Raw genomic sequence first — 20467 nt, forward strand, 5'->3', positions numbered from 1 at the left:
TTCTTGGGAACCTTTTTATTGACCTCATTGCAAAGCCTGTCTACATTACATCTCGGCTTTTATTTCCTCGCCTTTGCCAGCTCAAGTATGGCCTTGCTTACTGTTAGGTCCGTTAGACTCACGCCAACGCTCTTGTAAACGACGAAGCCTTCTGAGATAAACCGTTCCATCTCCTCAACGCTTCGCTCCGCAATTAGTCCGGAAATTTCATTGCTTCTTCCCTTCTTCGAGGCAATGATCTCTCCTAGCTCAACAATATACTTTGCAGAAACTTGACTCTGAATGAGCTCACCCGAGTTTGTGAGGGCAAATTCCCGATCATCGACCAGCACTGCACCACCTTCTTTTGCTGTGGCAAAACTCGTACCTGCAACGGCAAGCCTCAAAAGGTCTGGATCTACCTCGATCAAGTCCGGCTGCCAGGAGCCAATGGCCGAGATGAAGGGAATTTTGCTGCTGCTGTTGCCATTTGAGCCTGCATGGGGCAGATAAGACGGCGGGAAAAGAGGCTTCTTGGCCGGCGTAGTACAGAATATGCAATCCGTCTCCTGCAAGCAACTTTTCAGATCTCGCTGGAACTCTTCTTGCGGCGCCGTATTGGAGATATGATGGAATGAACAGCTAGCCTTCCACCGAGCGTCATTTTCCGCAGAAATAGTGGCTCGCAGCTTATTCGCGCGCGCTTTATCCCCACTAACATATGTGATTGATTTTACCTCGTCGCCACGGAGAGCAAGAATAAGCCGACTATGCCAAAGAGCCTGCACGCCAGCGCCGAATATCACAATATTCTCAACATGCTTCCTCCAGCAAAATGGCACCATGGCATTCATTGAAGTCCGGTAGCCTGTGACTTCCTCGGCGCTTAGAACGCCTGAAGGGCTCCCCTTCTCGTCGCAGAGGACAATGATGCCACCTTGCGAACCTCTTTTCCCGGTTGAGTCTGGAGCAGGGTCGACAATAATCTTGGTGCCGATGCTGGAGGAGGAGGTGAAAGGGCGGAAGAGAGTGTTTTGGCCATCCGGGCGGTTGGCTACGGTGGGAGCTGGCTGGTAGTGGCGTTCTGTGGTCGTGAAATCCAGCAGTGTTTGCTCGAGGATGTGGAGAAATCTGAATGTTTCCGCACGGGAGAGGTTGATTAGGATGTCGTGGATTGTGGAGTTGTCTAAGACGCGGATAGCAGCCATGGTCAATAATGGGTTCTAAGCTAGGTAGGTAGATACTGAAGGCCTACGGGTTCGCTCTTAAGGCATTTGGAGAAGGGACCGGGAAGCCTTCCGATGGCGATAGGAAGCAGAGCCGGTCTGCGGGGTTCGTCAGGTACGCTGCCTAATCCTTTGGTAAGGGAGTTGCTAAACTTAAGGTACAGCTAGCTATAAGGGCTCTGCACAAGATATTTCAGGCTATCCAATACATGGTAATAGTGAGACATGAAGCATTCGGCTGTAATAAAGACACACTCTTATCGGACGACATCGACCACACTTCATTTCAGTCAACATATCTCTATCGGGATTTATCAACAAATGAAGGCTCCAAACTTCGTGATACCACGTTGGCAAGATGGTTAGAGCTAGGAAGATGAAGTTGGTATTGCGGGTATTAGGGTAATTTCACTATACTGGACCTCTTGCCATGCAGCTGCGGATTAGCTCGATTATGACGCAGCCCTTATCAACGCGTACCTGATCCTTCTACCGAGAAGTGGAGGTTGTTATCGAGCCTAGCTTCAACTGGAAGTGCCGCTATGGATAGTTATCCCGATCCCTGCACACTTGTTTCCCCGTGGGGTATACTGTTTGGCACTGGTCAAGATCTTCAGCATGCCTTGCACAGCAAGGTACTCAACATCATTTTGACAATTAGCCGGTTTGTTAAGATACAATAACATGGCAAGTGAATATAAAGTCAAATGTCATTCAATGACTAGGAAACATCATAATCTCATCTTCATCGAAAGAAAACTCCAACCTTAACCCGCCAATTCCGGAGATGATCTTTACCAAAGTCATTGCACCCACTCTGTCCACCCTCATCATCGCAGGGGGAGGATTCGCAGCTACCTTCGATGGCTCCCGCTACCTCTGGTACGACACGGCTGCAACCCGCTTCAACGCAAGTCTCCCAGTGGGCAACGGTCGCCTAGGAGGAACTCTCTATTGCCTCCCCACGGAGATCATCACTTGGAATGAGAACTCTGTTTGGAGTGGCACATTCCAGGACCGTGTGAACCCGAAGTCTTTGCAGTCTTTCCCTATCATCCGGGATTTCTTGGTCGATGGTAATATTACGGCTGCAGGAGACAAAGCCATAACCGATATGACGGGCACATCGATAGATCCTCGGGAGTACCAAGTCCTATCCAACTTGTATGTCGACCTTGGCCAGGACGAGGACGGGACAGATCTTGTGCGTTACTTGGACACACTGGAGGGTTATGCGGCGTGTGAATATAAGTATGGTGGCGTTGGGTACAAGTGAGTTCCTCAGTATGTTTCTTGTGGATACAACCTGATAATGCCAGACGAGAATTGGTTGCAAGCGCGCCATCTGGCGTGCTGGGCCTCCGCATCCAAGCTGATACTGCAGGAGCCATTGACCTGAGTGCATATCTTCGCCGGTCAAAGTGGGTCCAACAGAATAATGCAACTGTCGTGGACGGAGTGAATTCGATTGTGATGAAAGCCGTTACAGGAGAGGTAGACTACAGCACCTTCACAGCTGGAGTAAGAGTTGTTGTGGACCAAGGTCATGGCTTCCAACCCCAAGGTCAAACCGTCCTGTAACTAATCCTTTGCAGGCACCATAACTGCCAGCGGAGGCAGATTAGTCGTTTCGAACGCTACGACGGTAGATTTCTTCCTCGACGCAGAATCCTCATACCGGTACGAGAGTGCTAGCGACCAAGAAGCGGAACTGAAAAATAAGCTTGATGTCGCCGTGGTACTAGGCTACGATGCCCTACGAGAAGAAGCAATCAACGATCACAAAGAGCTGGCTGGCCGAGTCACGCTCAACCTTGGATCGTCCACAGGCGACTCAACACTCCCCACAAACAAGCGGCAAGCAAACTACATCTCCTCGCCAGATGAGGATGTCGAGTTCGCTACTCTCCTCTTCAATTACGGACGCCACCTCCTAATCGCATCGTCCCGTGACACCGGAGACCTGTCTCTCCCACCTGGACTCCAGGGCCTCTGGAACCAAGACTATACTCCATCCTGGGGCGCCAAGTACACTGTCAACATTAACCTAGAAATGAACTACTGGCCTGCAACTAGCACCAACCTGAACGAACTGACCCCACCGCTCTGGAGTCTCCTCTCGCTCGTGCAGGAACGTGGAAGGGATGTAGCGGAACGGATGTACGGTTGCCCTGGATTCGTGCTACACCATAATACGGACCTCTGGGGTGATTCAGTACCAGTTGACAATGGGACAAAATATTCGATTTGGCCGATGGGCGGGGCATGGCTTGCACTGCATATGATGGAACACTATCGTTTCACGGGCGACAAAACATTCCTTGAAGAACAGGCATACCCGATTATGAAAGATGCCTTTGACTTCTTCGAGTGCTATCTGTTTGAGCTGGATGGTTATCTGACGACCGGACCCTCCTGCTCACCAGAAATGGCTTTCGAGATACCATCAGACATGACAGTGGCCGGATGGAACGAAGCCTTGACCCTAAGTCCAACTCTAGACAACAGCATTCTTTTCGAGTTGTTTACAGCCCTTAATGAAACCCAGTCCATCCTAGGCTCCACCGACGACTTATTCGACAAAGTACAGTTGTACTTAACCAAGATAAGACCCCCGCAAATCGGCTCCTATGGTCAAATTCTCGAATGGCTCGAGGAGTTCAACGAGACGGACCCTGGCCACCGCCACTTCTCCCCGCTCTTCGGCCTATATCCGGGAACCGAACTGACACCTCTTGCCTCAACTAACCTTGCCGATGCTGCAGGGGCCCTCCTTGACAACCGCATGACGAGCGGCAGCGGCAGCACAGGGTGGTCGCGGGCGTGGTCCATTGCCCTGTATGCACGCCTCTATCGGGGTTCCGATGCATGGGATAACGTCCAAGCCTGGCTGTCGACGTTTCTTCTTCCGAATCTGTGGAATAGTGATAAGGGCGGCGCGACTGTCTTCCAGATTGATGGAAACTTAGGCTACACTGCTGCCATTTCGGAGATGCTGCTGCAGAGCCACTTGGGTATTGTGCACCTCTTGCCGGCATTGCCTGGCAAGGCACCGAATGGGTCTGTTAGTGGTCTTCTTGCAAGAGGTGGGTTTGAGGTTAGTATTTTCTGGCAGGATGGCGTGCTCAGTGAGGCGGTGATAAAGTCGACCCTGGGTAATGGACTGAGCCTCCTTGTGGCTAAATCGACGGCGCTGCTTGTTGATGGGGAGGAGTACCAAGGTCCTTTTGCGACGGAGGCTGGGAGGGAGTATACCATTACTCTTTAGCACCGTACTATGCACCGAGGAACTGTTCAGTGTCTCTATATATGTTCGCGGTCTGTACCACTTGGGAAAACCTGTTTTTGGAGTCCTCTAGTACAATGAAATTCGAGTTATCTTTATTTAAACCACTGCTGTATACAATGAGTGGAAGCCTTAAATTACAGGCCACAGAGCTGGGTAGTCACGTGTAGTCATCAACAAAGACAGGCCGACTAGTTCTCCAATGGCGAAATCCCCGCAGTTGACCTTCGACATGAATCAGCAGGTGGTTAGCACACGTCGAGGGAGCAGGCTGTCCGTTTCTTTCATCGGCTTATATGTCGGTTGAGCCAGGACAGTGGAGCAGCCATGGATTCAGGTTCCTTGCAGCTGCCCGTTGACCCCACGGAGCGCCGTCGCCTGCAAAACCGGATTGCACAGCGCAGATTTCGTCGTAAGCGCTCTCCGAAGGCGCTGTCGGTTATTACTAACTCCACGTGCTGCGATGTAGAGAAGAAACAACTCGAACGAAGCGCGGACCGTGGCCGAGCTGATCGACCAGCTACCAACGCAACGAGCAACCGTGATGCCAGTTTTGTGAAATCGGCAGATAGACCTTTCAATGTAGATGCTTCGAAAACTCCTGGCTCGGGGAATGTGCCGGCAGAAGGCGGTGATTTTGATCTAGAGGCGATGGACAGTCTCATGGATAATTTCAGCTCTTTCGATCCTCCGCTGGACGCGCAGGTGTTGTCGTTCCTCGCCTCCGCACGCTCGCGAGAAGCCTCTCGCTCTGGCTCCACTGCCTCTCCCGACGCAGCGCCTCTGGGTACGTCTAACTCGTCCAGCAATACAGGACCAGCTACAAACCGAGCCTCTCTCTGCGACGTGTCGGGTGCTATTACAGCTGAGCCTGCCGCGCACGGATCGCTCACCACCGAGAATGGCGAGGGCTGGCTCAGTTCGATACACATAGCGGCGCAGAATGGTCATGAGCGGATACTACGTGTGCTGCTTGAGAACGGCAATATGAACCCAGATTGCACCGATAGTGATGGGCGCACGCCTCTCTGCTACGCTGCTATAGGAGGTCACAACTCTGTAGTGCGGCTACTACTCGATCATGGGTCACAGATTTCTCATTTAGACAACAATAAACGAACCGTGCTTCATTGGGCGGCGCACTGGAAACAACTGGAAGTGTTACGGACGCTACTTGAACATTGGTCTGAACATGAGCGAGGCACGTGCGATATCAATGCACATGACTGTCATGGCTGGACGCCACTGCATTTGGCTGTACAACGGGGGTTTGACGATGGTGTTCTCTTGCTCATCCAGTCCGGGGCAGACATCAATGTGAAGGCGAAACAGTGTTGGATGACCGAGAGGAATATTCCATTCGACATGAATCTCATGGTAAACTGACCAAACCAGATCTACTGCTTCCTACTTCTCAAGGCAGCTGGCATTATGAACGCTGTTCAATGTCCGAAGCACTATACAAATGCCAATCCTCGAGCCCAAGACAGACAGTTCACTTAGGTCTCTGGTCTTCACTATTTGCGCTAAGGGTATGTCGGCCTCAATCAAAAGGCTGATTGCAAAAAGTTTACCAAGGCTCCTGTTCTCCCGTCCACTTCCACAACTTCCCAGAGTGCGTTTCCTTGGTAGACGCATCAATCACCCCAACCACACCTCGAGCACTCTCTTCGATGGTGACCGGTGCTGCCTCGAGCCCCAGCATACGAGCGGCGTTATTGCCCAAGTCACTCTGAACAAAGCTATTTGGGGTCAGTTTTGCTAAACCAGCAACTACGGAGCGAACGAACCCTGGGTCGATGGGAAAGGCTGTGAGCCACCGTTCCTGGTTGGCAATTGTCCGAGTATACCAGTGCTGGACAACCTTCGTGGGCGCGTATGCAGCGTTTGGAGCATCGATCACGTTCCTATCTTCTTAGTACACGTCTGACCACAGTTCAGCATAACCTCACTCACTGGGACACGTTAGCTGGGAACTCATACTAAGAGGCAAAAAGAGCTACACATACCGTCAAAAATGCCGCAGAAGACCCAATCGTCACAAACTTCGGATCGTTCGCGGCCCCTAGAAACGGCAGAAACGCCTGATACACACGCACAAACCCAATGACGTTCGTCTCGAAATGGATTCTTATATCCTCAACCTTGACCTCTTCGAGTTTCGGAAACGCAAGAGCAATCCCCGCATTGGCGATCAGGATATCGATGTGCTCGATGCCCTCCTTCTTCAGCGTCTGCGCTGCATCCTTCGCGTCGGTCTCGGAGATCATATTCAGCTTCACTACTTTGGCTACCGTGCCCTCCGCAGTAGGTTGTGCTAGAATCTCTTTGGACGTCGGATGCTCGGGATCACGGTTTGCGGCGATGACGGTGTGATGCGGTTTGGATAGATAAAGCTCTAAAATACCGCGCCCGATTCCGCGGTTTGCGCCGGTGATGAGAACGGTTGTGCGTTGAGTAGACATGATAGATGTTAAATGCTTAGAAAGAAAGAGTTGATAATGTAGAATGGTAGTGCCTCGGTCATTCCTGGCTGGGAATCGAGACTACTTATACCCATCCTGCTTACGCTTTGCCTTACTCCGACTTGTGGGCCATAGACCTTACAAAACATTATGCTTATTTCCCATCTTGTTGCACCCTCACTGTAGTGGTGGTCCATTGCCGCTTCAGATTGCTGAGCGCGATTGCGGCGGCATGACCTGGTGGAGCTCTACTTAGGGTAAGCGTAAGCATAAGCATAAGCGCCAAGACTGCGAAGTACACAAATCGGCCATGCACGATGATTCGGTAATAGTAGTGTAAAGGACTAAATAAGCGCATTGTTGCATGGCACTTGACCTTGACTAGATATGTGAAGCAGGATATGAGGTAGAATGAATACTCGGTTTGATATAGTCGATCTGCTTTCACTTACCCTACAAGCCCTAACTTACGCGGGTAGACAGTATCAAGCACGATAAACTTCGAAGGTGAACTAAAGATACAATTGAGGTTAATTGAAGTATCAACAAAGAAAAGATAGTACGATATATGATACTCAAGCCAAGGCCAGACAGGCCAAACAACAACGCCACCAATAATGCCCAAGAGATGATGGTATCTACTGTATAAAATGCTTTTCCAGCCAGCCAGGGCCAGGACAGAAAGTCCAGAAGCAAGTTCACAAAAAGCGGAGGAATTTACTCCTCAAAGTTTCCGCCCACAAACGCCCAGTTGGAAGCCTCCAGCTTCCCTCTCAAGTACTCGTACACTGTAAACGTCACGGCCTGGCCCGGCGCAACACGCATCACACGGGGTGTGATACCCTTGTAGAATGCACTTGCACCCTCTTGCTTGAACATATCCTTGGCGATGGTCATGATTCTGCTGACGGCACTCTGGCCGGGCTCGGCCCTCGTCTTCTGGAGGCGAGTCTTGATGGTATCGATTGGTGCGTTGGAGAACGGACCGACGGCACCAGAGATCAGACCAATGACGGTCGTTTGGTAAGATGGCAGCTGAGAGTTGGCGAACTCAGGCTGGGTGCGCTGCAGGAAGGCCTTGAGTTCCGTGTAGGCTGTGAAGTTGGCAGCTTGGTTTGTACCCTGGCGGAGGGCGGTTAAGGAGACACCGCGGTAGAGAACCATGAAACCTTCCTCCTTAATGACGGTGAAGAGGGCGTGCGGGGCGGAGCGGTACTTGGGTGCGTCGAGGGGATCGGCGAGAGAGTGATGTTGCGCTTGCAGACGGATTTTGATGACTTCCATGGGGTTTACGACGGCGACAGCTTCCGTTACACCAGCGGCGAGACCGGCTGTTTATCTATGTGTTAGTACCAAACTGGGATGATAGAGCATAAAGGAAGCGGAACGTACCGAGGAATGTGGCTTTGCTGGTGACAGCGCCGGTGTTTTTGTCCGCGAGCATTTGCTTGTATTGTTCATAGGAGGTGAATCGGATGGCCATCTTAGGGATAATACCGCCCAAGACGGCTCCAAGACCCTTGTATAGACCAAGGGCGGTTTCCTTCTTAACGATCTCGACACCGGTTTTTATGAAGCCGCGGGGTTTGACCTGCATAGGAATTAGCTGCTGTGGCTAGGCTCTGGAGTAGATATTGGAAACATACACCAGGCGCCGTAGCTCGCCGCGAAAGCTGCATGCGTACTTTGATTGTGTCTAGACGTTTGTAAGCGCATGCGCTTCTGAGCTCGGGGTTGGGGGTTTCGTACCTAAGGGATGGCAAACGAGAGCCTCCATCATACCAGCACCACCACCAGCTGTTCGAAATTAGTATTGAATGGATCGCAGTGCAATCGCAGACCTACCGATCAAGTTGACAGCCGGGGAAGCCGGCTTCTTTCCATTTCCCCCTTTAGCAGACATTGCGACTCAGGCGTATAAAATGTATAGTATATTTCCAACTGCAACGGAACAAACTCGCGCAAGTCAACACTTCAACCAAGACGAAAGAAAGAGAGAAAGAACAATCCAAAGGAAAGAAAAGGACTGAAAAGAGCCACGAGGACAGCGACGATATCGGACGTTCACAAAGTGAAATTTCCCCAAGTTTAGTGCGGAGAGATACGGAAGTATAAGTACCCTCGGTTGGACCGAGGAAGAACGAAGCTATGGAAGGAGGGTCTTAGTCAAGGCAAATATTGGGAGTCAGAGCTTCGGATAAGGCGATCATTGCCCGGGGACTCGGAGTCAATAGCGGCTTTTGTCTCTGCCCTTTTCTGTGGTTAATTCTTAGGCTGAGGGCGAGAGCCGCGGAGGTGGAACGGGGAAGCGGAGACGGGGAGATGGACGAGCGGAACTTGGCCACTGCGAGTACTATATCGAGATATGGACAGCCGAGTCTTGAGCTGTAGGATTTCAATCTGATAAAGTCAATGAAGTAGCGTCTACAGATCCTCCGAAACTGGTGCGAACGAGACATATTTGAGGGACCAAGTCTCAGTTGCCGTTCTCATCATCATTACCTCCTTACCATGCCCTAGACTCGACGTCCCCAGATTTGCCGGGAGGCCCGGTAGAGCGAGCTCGTCCAGCCCATGGTTCTGGCTCAGGCTCTGGTCTGCAGCGCGTTTGGGTCCATAGGGCATGATCTCATGAATCAATGCGAAGTGAACTTGACTTCAGTGACCAGTAAATCTGGGGTGCCCGCATGTGATAGCTGACTACTCGACAGCATAGCTGAGAAGTACAAAGACTTGCGCAGCTTCTAGCTTGTGATTCCGCGCTACTAAGCCTCAGCCTCTGGCTGTCAACTGACCATCGCAAAGGGTGAATGGAGGACGAAGGCGGGAGAATCCGGACCCCAGGAAGAATGACGTTGCTCACTCATGCCGAGGTAATTCCGCTCTTGGAATGCCGACGGTAGCCACATCGACAGCTGTTGATGCTGTATAGGCATCTCCGTACAACGCGTCTAGAAACTTGCAATGCAGCTTCGGTGGTCAGCTGCTTATTTGACCAGAAATGAGAAATCAGGCCGTCGGAGTAACCGCGAATCTGTGAGTCTGCTGTGATACTCAAGGCGTCGGCACATGTTTTATCCAGACTTTTTCCATGAGCTAGATGCCCGATATTTCAGGCATTAACAGTCGGTATGGCATATCCCTTGACGATTGATAAGATTAAAGTTGATCTTATCTTCCACACAAGTTCTTCCATCAAAGTCTGCTATAAGCTGCAGGTTTACTCCGTAAGGATTAGAGTAAACGGAGCCAAATTTTCGTGAATCCGACCGGCATGCTATGTTTGTGCTGCGTCGATACTGCAGCCTTGCAGCAGCCCAAACAAGGCAGAGAGCTTGTCTAAAGTGCGTAGAAGTGGCCGCTCTGGCGACATCTTCAGCAGAGTTGACGACCAGCTGGAAGGAATATCTTCCGGACATAAGAACGCGCGAACGCTGAAGATCGACAATAGCTATCGGTCAATCATTCTCCCTATCAGGGCTTTATCGTCTCGCATCGGCCTCAACTCCGATCCTATATCTCCTACTCGAATCTTCGCCACTTTCCCGCGTTATGGTAGGCAAGCAGCTCTGAGAAGGCTAAACGAGCGAGTCTAGGTGATTAGGCAAGCCTCGATCTATGCGACATGAGCACCCCACAACCGATATGGAAGCGCACCGCCCAGTTTGTCCTGCACCAATGGCTCATTATCGGGATCGGAGTCGCCTGCCTGCTGGGGTACTTTTTCCCCAGCGTCGCAAAACACGGCGGTATTATTCGGTCTGAATATAGCATCCTCTATGGCGCCGTCGCGATTGTCTTTTTGATTTCAGGCCTCAGTATCCCGCAGGATAAGCTCGTTCGGCAGCTCTTCAACTGGCGCCTTCACGTCCTCGTCCAGGTCACCTCGTTCCTGTTTATCCCTGCACTTGTCCTCGCTGTCGTACATGCTATCCTTGCTGGTGATAAAGTGGGCCGTATCGACCGTGGTGTGCTGGCTGGGTACATTTTCACCGCTTGTATTCCGACGACGATTGCCTCGAACGTGGTCATGACCAGGTCAGCGGGAGGGGACGATGCTGCTGCATTGGCGGAGGTCCTTATCGCCAATATTTTGGGCCCGTTTGTGACGGCCGGATGGACAGTGACGCTGCTACCGGCTTCAAAGGAGTTCGATGTCTGGAGAGACCAGAATGAGGATCTCACGGCGATGTATCGGGATGTTTTCAAGCAGTTGGGTCTGGCCGTATTGCTGCCTTTAGCGGTTGGGCAGGTGGTGAGATTCTTGTGGCCTAAACAGACGGGGCATATAATCCAGAAGTATAAAATCGCAAAGCTTGGGTCATTCTGCCTGCTGCTTATGATCTGGTGAGTTTCTTTGAAGTCGGGAAAATCGAATAGAGAACGAGTTACTCACCGTTATACCAGGTCAACTTTCTCCTCGTGCTTCGCAACAGGGGCGCTTCAGGGCCTGTCGACCGAGAGTATCATCTTCGTCGCACTGTTCAACATTGCCTTGTACGTATTCCTGACCGCGGTCTGTTTTTCCATATCTCGTCCGCCGGAGTTTCTGTGTTCTCGAACGACCTTTGGCCGATGGCAGATCCTGAGGCAGATATCTGCCGAAGAGACAATCGCTGTATGCTTTTGCGGTCCTGCGAAAAGTACAGCTTTAGGTGTCCCGTTGTTGTACGCGATGTGGACGCCCGTTGATTTGTACGTCAAAGCGAAGACGTCTGTGCCTGTTTTGCTGTATACGACTGAGCAGCTGTTCGTAGCTCACTTCTTCGTCCATGCGTTTAAATGGTGGAAGCGAAGAATTGAGAGGCGTCGTGAGTGGGAGGAAGGTGCAGAAAGTGGAGGGGCCGAGTTGAATGAGCCGCCATCTGCTTCCCTTTCAGAGGTAACAGAGGAGGTAAAAGCTGCAGAATCTGACCAATCCAAGGCCTGGAGACTTCGTGATGCTATTCAGTGCGTTGACACATGATTCATTCGTGTGACTGAGGATTCGACATATTCTACAATGATACCCAAAATATCGTAACATTTCGTTGCCGGAGGCATGCCCAGAGCGTGGTTGAATCTACAGCAGAATATATATATGACAGACCTTGTCCAGATGGGCCAAGGTTGAATTGAAACGACGGTATATGCATCAAATATAGCTCACCTTAACGCCCATGCCGACAGTTCCCCTGACCTTCTGCCACCCTGATCCAAATATCCTCTTGATCCGCTCCCGAATGTTTGGTCTGTTCAGGGCGAAGACAATACCCAAGAGGAACAGCAATGATCGCAGGAAAGAGAGAGGGTTGTTGGATATTGACTTGCCCAGATACTGTACAATGTTTCGCAGCACTGTCGCCAGGGCTTGTGATTGCCTCGCCCGGGTCTCAGGCTTCTCCGGCTTTTTGAGGTTCTTCGAGTTTGGAGGTGAGAGGGCCGTTCTCGAAGAAGAGCCTGCTTTGCTGCTGCCCGCCTTCTCGCCCTTTTTACCTCGAAGGCTCCCGTTTGGATGATTCTTCTCGATCCCATAGTCTACCTCACTACCACTGCGCTTGTGGCTCTTCGGTTGGGCGGCTCTTTCTGCGGCAGCAGCCTCCTCCGCTCTTTGCCGTTCAGCCTCTTGTAGTTGTCTCTCCAATTCGGCGTCCTTTTCGCGTTGCAAAGCGGTAGCACGCAGCTTGCCTTGCTCTTTTTCTTCCTTCAGTCCGTCCAGCGTCTGTAGAAAGACTTCTTTTCGCTCCTCGTCGAGGACCTCGCTCAAATTGATAAACTCTTGCGCATAATCCCACTCTTCATTTCTTGGTAGAACGTGGAGCGTAAAGAGCTCAATAAGCCGAACTCGAGCAGCTAGGTCTTTCGGCGTATCTGTGCCGCCGTTACGTATGTGGTGTCGTTGAGAGCTGGTGGGAGAGTTCAAGTGCTCCTCAATATCGAGGTTTGGTTGTCCGTATGAGGAGAGGTAGGTTTCAAGTCGTTGCTGATTGACTGTTTGCGAGGGAGAATGATTCAAAAGAAGGGTACCCCTAAGAAGGAATCCGTTAGTAAACAGATGATTTTGCGCTCGATGCTCACTCACAAGTTGTATACGACCTCCGCATCTATAGATCCCTCTCGCCCCCGGTAGCCTATTTGTACCACCTTCTCCCAGATGCTTCCATCGCGGACTTGCGTAGAGATATCCTTCCACTCCTTCCGCCCAATTGTCTTCTTCCCTTCTTCCGGGCCCAAATCAATTATAGCGCTCAGAAGCGTAATGTACAGATTCCATATTTTGATCCGCCACGTGGGAGGAACTGTAGCGATTGGTGACAAGCTGGTGCTATTGACTTCCTGGTCGTCATTGCCGCTCTTCGCCGTGATTACGGGCTCTAGAGAAACAAGAGCTTCTTGTAATCGCCGTGTCAGAAAGAGCTGTGAAGCTTTCTTGTAGGTCCTTGAGCAGAGCTTTGATGGCGAGAGTGCGGAAGTGGACGCCGACATGCCGGAAGCATCATCGGCCATGTTCACCGCCAAGATGGGGTAGTCGGGGAAGAGGAGGAGGGGTTTCGATGGGGAAGGACAGGCGCTGCAAAAGTGGGCTTGTAATTGAGATAGTTAGATGAATGCCACTGATAGAAGTGTTCTTTGTCTGCTTGAAAGTGAGTTACAGCTGCGGCAGTTTGGAGTAACACCAGCCCGAGCGGCGACTCCCGTTGGTCGTTTGTCCCTCGGCTCGGCCTCACTCTGGGGTTGGCTGGGCTTCGTCACGGGGTGCTTGCTTGGCATCAAACACCTCGAGTTCAAACGCTCTTTTACCACGACACTCAGGGGTCACCATTTTGGACACCAGTTGAAGAGAGAGCCGAGTTATAACAGGGAGCGCTTTCACAGTCTGCAGGATGTCGGCGCAGTAGCCTTCAGTGATCAACTCCTTAGGAAGTGAGATAAACTTCACAATATACATTTCTGTCACTTCATATATTAGACCTTATTGCTCAACACCCTCTTACCTTTAACAAATACTTCTACCCTCTAGTACCTTGCTTAACTGTTACCTCCTAATACGAAGCCAATCATGGACGTTACAGCGCAAACATTCCCGTATCATCTAGCAAGGATGCTGCAGGACCTCGGAGCCTCTACTTTCGTCTCCATTGACCTTGAGTTCTCCGGCATTAGCTTACCTGCCAATGGAAGAGCCGGCCCGCCGCAAAGCCTACAGCAGAGATATGAGGATTTGAAAGAGTCTGCTGGCAAGTATCAAGTACTCCAAGTCGGGTTGACCTTCTGCCAGGAGAATACCGAAGCAGGTCAGAGAGCCTGCAAATTGTCCAGTCCTTTCACAGAAACCCCTTGGTAACAACGTTCTAGCAAAGTACACTCTGAAGCCGTACAACTTGTACCTCAACCCCGTCATTGATCGCAGGCTGGGCATAGAGAGAAATTGGTTGTTCCAGAGCAGCGGTATGTATACCTCGTGTCACCTCCACGAGACTGACCTCATACAGCGGTTGAATTCCTTCTGGAGAACAAATTCAACATGGACTCCTTGTACAGAACCGGCGTGACGTACATCTCGAGAGAGGAGGAAGCAAAGGCCATCTCAAAGGCCGAAGAAAGGCGCAAAGCCACCCCGATACAAACCTCACTGGACGTCAAGGAGACCGATTATGATTCCCTGGCATTTCTCGACCTCGTCCGAAAGCTTATCGACAACTGGCTTGCCCTTGGTGATGTACATGACCAGGTCCCCGATGTCGACAGACCTAATAATCCATAGAAACGCGATGACTACCTCAACATCCCACCACCTTCCCGTCGATCCAAGGCCAAAACGTTTAAGGCTATGCCCTCTGTATTGAACCGGCACCAGAAGAGGCTGGTCCGGCAACTCGTCGAAGTGGAATACCCAGGCTTTGTCACTATTGGGCGGCCTGACTGGGTTCAGGTCGTAGATTACGACGAGAAACGCGAGATCACAGTAGGAGAAATGAGAGTACAGTGGATGACAGACAGAGCACGGAAGGAGACTGGCTTTAGATGGATCGCTGAGGCCTTGGTCGGAGGCGACCTCACGCATCTCAGCCCCAACTATTTCCCCGGCGCCAGAGGCAACACTGCACCCACAGAACAATGTGAAACCCTCGAAGAATTTGTTGACGACTTCAAGGAGCGGTTGAAGGCACATCGGCCTATACTGGTTGGCCACAATCTCTTCGCAGATCTGATATATTTCTTCCGTTGCTTCTTTGGACCTCTGCCGGACCGGGTGGAAGACTTTCAATCAATGGTGCACGAGCATTTTCCGGTCCTCATCGACACAAAGTACCTTGCTACTCATGATTGCGGTTCGATCAACCCAATCTCTTCACTGCAAGAGATGAACGACAGCTTGCTCGATATCCCAAAGCCTAAGATGAGTGCGTGAGACCGCGCAGTCATGTGCCTGTCGATGGTGCTAACATCTTCCAGGGATACATCCGCACTTTGCAAGGTATGAGGTGGAAAAGATCGACCATGAAGCAGGATATGATAGTCTACTCACAGCACAAATATTCATCAAGCTTTCAGCACGGCTTGGTGGGGGAGATCGAGTTGTGACTGGGGGATTCCTGGATACAAAGTCGGCCACGACACAAAACGGATTCAGCAACCGGTTTGCTCAGCTGCAGGTGGAAGAGACAATCGACGACCTTGCCGACGCGATTTTGTACGAGAGCGGAGGTAGCGAGGGAGTTTTGGGCGAGCACAGCCGGGCAGATGAAATCCGGCAGGCCTTCGAAGGAAATTTGATACCAAGGCCAGAATTCCAGTTCTGGAAAGCCTATGGCAACAGGTTACGCGTCTTTGGAACGAAAGAGCGAGTTTGCCATGTTGGCGCAGGCGTCGCATAGTTCTTTCTTGAATGTATTTACGGCGAGCCGAGCTTCGAAAGCATCTACGATAGCTAAGTTAAAAACTCATCAAAATACGAAGCGATGAATTGGATGTGCGCAGCATCTATCTAACAGTACACCTTGGATTCAAGAAGGTACCGCTAGCGAAATCAGCCGCAGACACTCTCTCTGAGCACCGCAATGAATGATCGACTGGTTGTAGAAGAAACTGAACGCAGTGACGATAAGGATGGTGCTGTGGAGAGAAAAAGAAACTCGAAGGCTGCAGATTTTCATTTTAAATGCTTGGAGATGCCGAGAGTTTCTCCGTTCCGCATTGGCCCAGACGATTGTATGTGTCATGTGATCTGGTCGGACTAGCGCCAGCCTGCCCAGGTCCGAGGCGGAGAAAATTACTGAAGGGACCGTAGGAAGTGTTGACAACCACGCCAACGCTCACTCGGAGATGTCTTCAGGTTCCAATGGCGCAAGGCGCGTAGCCTCTATACTGCGTAAGGACCCAAGTCTCAATTTCTGACAGATAACCCCTAACGCCGGACTGCAGGACCCTCAATCGCCGAACAGCGAGTGTGCAAAAGCTGTCAAGAGACGATTGTTCGCCGCAACTATGCCTCCGCCGCAACGCCCATCTCCCCTAAACCCTCTTCCTCAGCCTCCACTACATTCCCCGTCGTGGGCCCGACCTACACCATCAATGCAGGCGTACTCCTGTCTCGCCCTCCCCAGATCACACGCGACCTCACTGATTTCGAGAAAGCGTACTACTTCTACCAGAAGCGTTTGAACGAACGACTGGCGCTTCCCTTCACAAAATACTTTTACTTCAAGCGCGGAACGCCCCTAGACGAGGACTGGAAGCGCAAGGTCCGTGAGCGCCAGACCGCCGCGCGTGATATCGGCAAATACAATGCGTATGGCCAGGAGGCATGGAACGATGAACTGCTCGTCGGAGCGAAGGAGTCAGAACCGGAGTACATCACTGAAGCGCTGATCTCCGATGCCGAGAGCACGGCCAACAACACGTCCCAGGATACTAGCAAGCAAGAGAGCATTCCCCGACCGCACCCCCGAGTAACGGAAGCGGATAAGAAGGGCGACACCAAGAGTCTGGACCGGGCTCTTCAGAGGACCCTCTACTTGCTTGTCCAGTCTAAGGAGGGATACTGGAAGTTCCCCAGCTCTCCTATAGCGGCGGATGAGACTGTTCGATTGGTATGCTAATCCTCACCTGCGCTTCCACCACGACCCTTGTTAATACTCGTTCGCTAGGCCGCTGAGCGCACCCTCGATCAATCCGCCGGTGTCAACATGAACACCTTTATGGTTGGATACCACCCCGTCAGCCACTACGTGTACAACGCCCGCAAGCCCAAGACGGACGAGACGACCGGCGTCACCCTTGCCGGAGAGAAGACATTCTTCATGAAAGGACGCATCATGGCCGGCCAGGCGGATCTTTCTGCCAACACGCAAAACCTCCAGGACTTCAAGTGGCTCGCCAAGGAGGAGCTTGCCAAGTACCTCCTGCCTCCCTACTATGCCGCCGTCAAGAACGCACTCGCTGACCGGTAATGGTATTGGGGGAGTTAATCCTGCTGGAGAAGAGGAGTTATTAGAGCGTCCGGAAGCTGTAGGATAACCTGGCTCAGTTTTGCATATATTCGCGTTTATCATGTCATGTATAACTAGCTCATTGATATTTATTCCCTATTTTACATATGTACTTTGCCCACCTCCATCGAGAGTAGCATGAACCCAAGCCGGAACGCCGCGCCAGTCCTAGAAGAAGTACTCATCATCAATCATTTCAAGTTAAATTTCTGACCCTGGACCACCGGCTGATCTTTCGAAGTCTTCCCCGCTAAACTCTTCCCACACATCGGACACGCTACATCGAAGTCAGTGCCGTCCGCAACTATACAGACTCAACAGGAAGGAAGGATAAAAGAACTGAACAACGCACCATTCTTCTGATACGCACACCGCTGACAATACTTCCTCCCCTGCTCCGTCTTGGTCTTACACAGATCACAAGACGACGAGTACGCCGCATAGGGGTTCTTCGCCTTCGAGCTAAGCAGCTTATTCTGCAGTAACATTAGCACAACCATCCATTCATAACAGTACCTAGCTGGAACAGGCATCTGCATGCATATGCGTACCTTCGAGATCCCCGTATTCCCCAGCGTCGCCTTGGACTTGTTTGCGGCTGCTGAGCCCGCCGCAGCGCCGCCACCGGACGTTGTCGATGGCGAACCGTAGTACATCTCGTTCTTGCGCTTTACGCCGGGTGTGGCTAGCTCGGTGGCTTTGAGCTTCTTTTGGCATTTGGAGCATACCATTGCTGGATGGGGCTCTTGTTCTTCCTTTCTGATCAGATAAGGCTTAAATGGGTTTCGAATGAGTACTTGAAAAAGTATGATACCGGATCTGAGATTCTTGGTTCCTGTGATCTGTGATGCAGATTGATAGAGGGTGGATGTCATGGGTGGCTGGTGGTTAGAGGAACGGGACTGATTGCGCCACAGTTGACATCGCCCGGCTGAATAGGTATGTGGCGTTGTGGTCCGTGCACGCTGTATAGTAGGGTGCCAATACCTTTTTTCCAGCTGGCACGTAGTTAGGTGGAAGTGATATTTGAATTCGAGGATTAGTGCCTTAGATAGTGTCAGTGGATAACTGACCGTCCAATACAAAGTACACGGCGTGTGTTGTCGAAGCGACCATGTATGTGGACTACGAAGTGTAGTGCTTAGACCGAGCAAATCAAACCATGGAGTCAGGAATGAAGCAAAAAGCCTTGTCTTCAGTATGTGAGATGCTTAGAGAAGACACAGCAAAGATATTGGTATCAAAATGCAGGGTAGTTAGACAACATGAAAAAAGCGCCGTAACCAAGCTGTCAATACTCATAGTCATCACCGATGTACCTTAATGGCGCACCATATTTGTTTGACCAGTCAGACAGCCGCTCATTATCCCACATTGTGTAGAGCCAACCCCAACGTCGATGATTAGTGCCACTCATGTACATATGTTCATACAACGGCTCGTCAGGATGCAGCTGTTCTAACCAGGTAAAATCCCAGGAAACATTTGGCCGTTCTGTCTCTGTCAGTGTGGACAGACACGTCTTGAGCCCACCCACGTCCTTGCCGAAATCAAAACGATCTGCCGGATCAAGCAACGGGTACTGCTCTGAGAATTCCCATGGAAGGAAATGGGGGAAATATGGAGACGCTCGGCCAGCATTAGCATACAGTAAGTTGCGCCGAGTCATGAAGTCTGCTCGGAGAAGCTTGTACAAGAACGCTGGACCAAGAGACGCAAGGCAATCCCGGCGTTCCTCCTCGCAGAATCCGAAATCATCCGTTTCGCATAGTTGAGCACTTGGTAGAAGCGTGTCTGTAAGGGCGTCTGGAAGAGACGCATTCACGGTTGAGCCGTATTTCGACAGGTCATTGGCGATTTCCGTGTATATCTTGCCGTTTCTGTTGTAACAGTACTGCCACAAACAGCCGATCTCTTCATACTCCCAAGGTGGGAAGGGACCGAAGAACACCCGCCGGATTTCGTCGCACTCGAACTCGCTAAAATCCGGATGAAGAGGGTTGTGGTATGGATGCTCTGAGCTCTCAAGCGGATGTTCACCATAACCAAACAGGTTGGAGAATGTCTGCAGTCGATAGAATGCGCGGAGAAAGCGTGCCTTTTCGACCGCAGAGAACTTCAGTGGTGATATCTTAGAGCTCCATGTACTTTCATCCGTCCAAAACGGACATGGTACATTGCGGCTGTAATCGTTGAGAAGCCAAACTGCGATTTCGTGAAGTTGTATCAGGCTCAGAAGCTCAGCGATGTCGGCCGGCTCATCTGGTAGTGGTCGCGTATGAGTTTGCGCTTTAGACTGCGAATCTCGGCACTGCGACGCCGGGCGTCTAGAAGCGACAAGATGTTTTCACAATCTCCATATTGTGTAGCGTGGAATTTCTTCGAGCGAACAGCAGCCAGTGCATCGGAGATATCCACGTGGCTGTCATATTGTCGCTTCAGGATGTTTTGCAAGGCTTTTTGACGAGCGAGGAGATACGTCTGATAAAAAGAGGTCGAACACAATGCTATTGAACGGAGAGAGCGCAGATCGGGGATTTGGTGAAGGATCTGGATGCGCAATTCAATGGGTAAGTCCTCCAAGGTTGGCTTGTCCTAACATAGAGTTAGTTGCCGGATAGTACATGTATATGATTAATGGTACATACCATGGTGGCTAGAGAAACAATGATGGATGGTTGAAGGATGACGGGGAGGAAAGTTCGCGCCGCCTTATGTAACCTGCACTCTACTACGCTCTCACCTTGATTTCACTTCACAACATTGAATTTGAGCTCAAGTCACAAGAACAGGCATCACGTGCTTCACCTATCAGACGGAGACAGCCGCACTAATGCACCATTTGTGCGTAGCCGTCAGGATCAAGATCCCGATGGGCTTTGGTTGGCAACGTGGTTGACGATGCGTTTAGCGCCTACACAAGACTAATAATTCTCAGAGCATCTCAAGGTGTTTCAAATAGCCGCTCCCTAGAGAGCGTGGTCTACTTGCCTATTGATTAAGCCACCCATTCTCCAGCCCTTGTACAACCGCTATTTA

General features: G+C 51.1%; 9 protein-coding genes across 9 annotated transcripts; 3 read left to right on the forward strand and 6 right to left on the reverse strand.

Annotated features, from left to right (window-relative positions):
- Window positions 1-19: 19 nt before the first annotated feature.
- Window positions 20-1187, reverse strand: BDW74DRAFT_186526 (uncharacterized protein; the record flags this gene model as incomplete). Its single annotated transcript, XM_073731282.1, has 1 exon — window positions 20-1187. One exon carries the CDS (start codon window positions 1185-1187, stop codon window positions 60-62), a length of 1128 nt encoding a protein of 375 aa, XP_073581995.1. The 3' UTR covers window positions 20-59.
- Window positions 1188-2544: 1357 nt separating this feature from the next.
- BDW74DRAFT_156973 (glycoside hydrolase family 95 protein) lies at window positions 2545-4589 on the forward strand. Its single transcript, XM_073725068.1, has 2 exons — window positions 2545-2748; window positions 2801-4589. The coding sequence occupies exons 1-2, from the start codon at window positions 2679-2681 to the stop codon at window positions 4471-4473; spliced, it is 1743 nt and encodes a 580-aa protein (XP_073581996.1). The 5' UTR covers window positions 2545-2678; the 3' UTR covers window positions 4474-4589.
- Window positions 4590-6061: 1472 nt separating this feature from the next.
- Window positions 6062-6956, reverse strand: BDW74DRAFT_169149 (uncharacterized protein; the record flags this gene model as incomplete). The annotated part of the gene is made up of 3 exons (XM_073726948.1): window positions 6062-6233; window positions 6282-6402; window positions 6497-6956. 3 exons carry the CDS (start codon window positions 6954-6956, stop codon window positions 6062-6064), a joined length of 753 nt encoding a protein of 250 aa, XP_073581997.1.
- A 502-nt stretch (window positions 6957-7458) lies between these two features.
- BDW74DRAFT_53860 (putative succinate:fumarate antiporter (Acr1)) lies at window positions 7459-8988 on the reverse strand. Its single transcript, XM_073733099.1, has 5 exons — window positions 8802-8988; window positions 8706-8753; window positions 8603-8652; window positions 8349-8547; window positions 7459-8287 (listed from the first exon to the last, which is right to left on the reverse strand). The coding sequence occupies exons 1-5, from the start codon at window positions 8857-8859 to the stop codon at window positions 7674-7676; spliced, it is 969 nt and encodes a 322-aa protein (XP_073581998.1). The 5' UTR covers window positions 8860-8988; the 3' UTR covers window positions 7459-7673.
- Window positions 8989-10488: 1500 nt separating this feature from the next.
- Window positions 10489-12006, forward strand: BDW74DRAFT_53878 (uncharacterized protein). The gene is made up of 2 exons (XM_073733101.1): window positions 10489-11303; window positions 11364-12006. Exons 1-2 carry the CDS (start codon window positions 10582-10584, stop codon window positions 11920-11922), a joined length of 1281 nt encoding a protein of 426 aa, XP_073581999.1. The 5' UTR covers window positions 10489-10581; the 3' UTR covers window positions 11923-12006.
- On the reverse strand, window positions 12007-13622 carry pex26. The gene is made up of 2 exons (XM_073733100.1): window positions 13018-13622; window positions 12007-12964 (listed from the first exon to the last, which is right to left on the reverse strand). The coding sequence occupies exons 1-2, from the start codon at window positions 13440-13442 to the stop codon at window positions 12091-12093; spliced, it is 1299 nt and encodes a 432-aa protein (XP_073582000.1). The 5' UTR covers window positions 13443-13622; the 3' UTR covers window positions 12007-12090.
- A 373-nt stretch (window positions 13623-13995) lies between these two features.
- On the forward strand, window positions 13996-17389 carry BDW74DRAFT_169153 (uncharacterized protein; the record flags this gene model as incomplete). The annotated part of the gene is made up of 7 exons (XM_073726950.1): window positions 13996-14230; window positions 14292-14384; window positions 14429-14655; window positions 14701-15340; window positions 15393-15784; window positions 16382-17029; window positions 17087-17389. 7 exons carry the CDS (start codon window positions 13996-13998, stop codon window positions 17387-17389), a joined length of 2538 nt encoding a protein of 845 aa, XP_073582001.1.
- Window positions 17390-17619: 230 nt separating this feature from the next.
- On the reverse strand, window positions 17620-18159 carry BDW74DRAFT_180139 (cysteine-rich PDZ-binding protein; the record flags this gene model as incomplete). Its single annotated transcript, XM_073729656.1, has 3 exons — window positions 17620-17732; window positions 17781-17904; window positions 17980-18159. The coding sequence occupies 3 exons, from the start codon at window positions 18157-18159 to the stop codon at window positions 17620-17622; spliced, it is 417 nt and encodes a 138-aa protein (XP_073582002.1).
- A 560-nt stretch (window positions 18160-18719) lies between these two features.
- BDW74DRAFT_180140 (uncharacterized protein) lies at window positions 18720-19788 on the reverse strand (the record flags this gene model as incomplete). Its single annotated transcript, XM_073729657.1, has 2 exons — window positions 18720-19724; window positions 19780-19788. 2 exons carry the CDS (start codon window positions 19786-19788, stop codon window positions 18720-18722), a joined length of 1014 nt encoding a protein of 337 aa, XP_073582003.1.
- Between the last annotated feature and the right edge of the window lie 679 nt (window positions 19789-20467).

This window comes from Aspergillus multicolor (assembly GCF_047715735.1).
Source record: "Aspergillus multicolor strain CBS 133.54 unplaced genomic scaffold BDW74scaffold_20, whole genome shotgun sequence".
Classification (NCBI taxonomy): Eukaryota; Fungi; Ascomycota; class Eurotiomycetes; order Eurotiales; family Aspergillaceae; genus Aspergillus; species Aspergillus multicolor.

Coding starts and splice junctions, on each gene's coding strand:
- BDW74DRAFT_53878 (XM_073733101.1), top strand. CDS start 10,582: ATGAGCACCCCACAACCGATATGGAAGCGCACCGCCCAGTTTGTCCTG. Junction 11,304..11,363: donor TGCCTGCTGCTTATGATCTG/GTGAGTTTCTTT, acceptor CCGTTATACCAG/GTCAACTTTCTCCTCGTGCT.
- BDW74DRAFT_53860 (XM_073733099.1), bottom strand. CDS start 8,859: ATGTCTGCTAAAGGGGGAAATGGAAAGAAGCCGGCTTCCCCGGCTGTC. Junction 8,548..8,602: donor GGCGAGCTACGGCGCCTGGT/GTATGTTTCCAA, acceptor ATTCCTATGCAG/GTCAAACCCCGCGGCTTCAT. Junction 8,288..8,348: donor CAGCAAAGCCACATTCCTCG/GTACGTTCCGCT, acceptor ATAGATAAACAG/CCGGTCTCGCCGCTGGTGTA.
- pex26 (XM_073733100.1), bottom strand. CDS start 13,442: ATGGCCGATGATGCTTCCGGCATGTCGGCGTCCACTTCCGCACTCTCG. Junction 12,965..13,017: donor GCGGAGGTCGTATACAACTT/GTGAGTGAGCAT, acceptor ATTCCTTCTTAG/GGGTACCCTTCTTTTGAATC.
- BDW74DRAFT_156973 (XM_073725068.1), top strand. CDS start 2,679: ATGAAAGCCGTTACAGGAGAGGTAGACTACAGCACCTTCACAGCTGGA. Junction 2,749..2,800: donor AAGAGTTGTTGTGGACCAAG/GTCATGGCTTCC, acceptor AATCCTTTGCAG/GCACCATAACTGCCAGCGGA.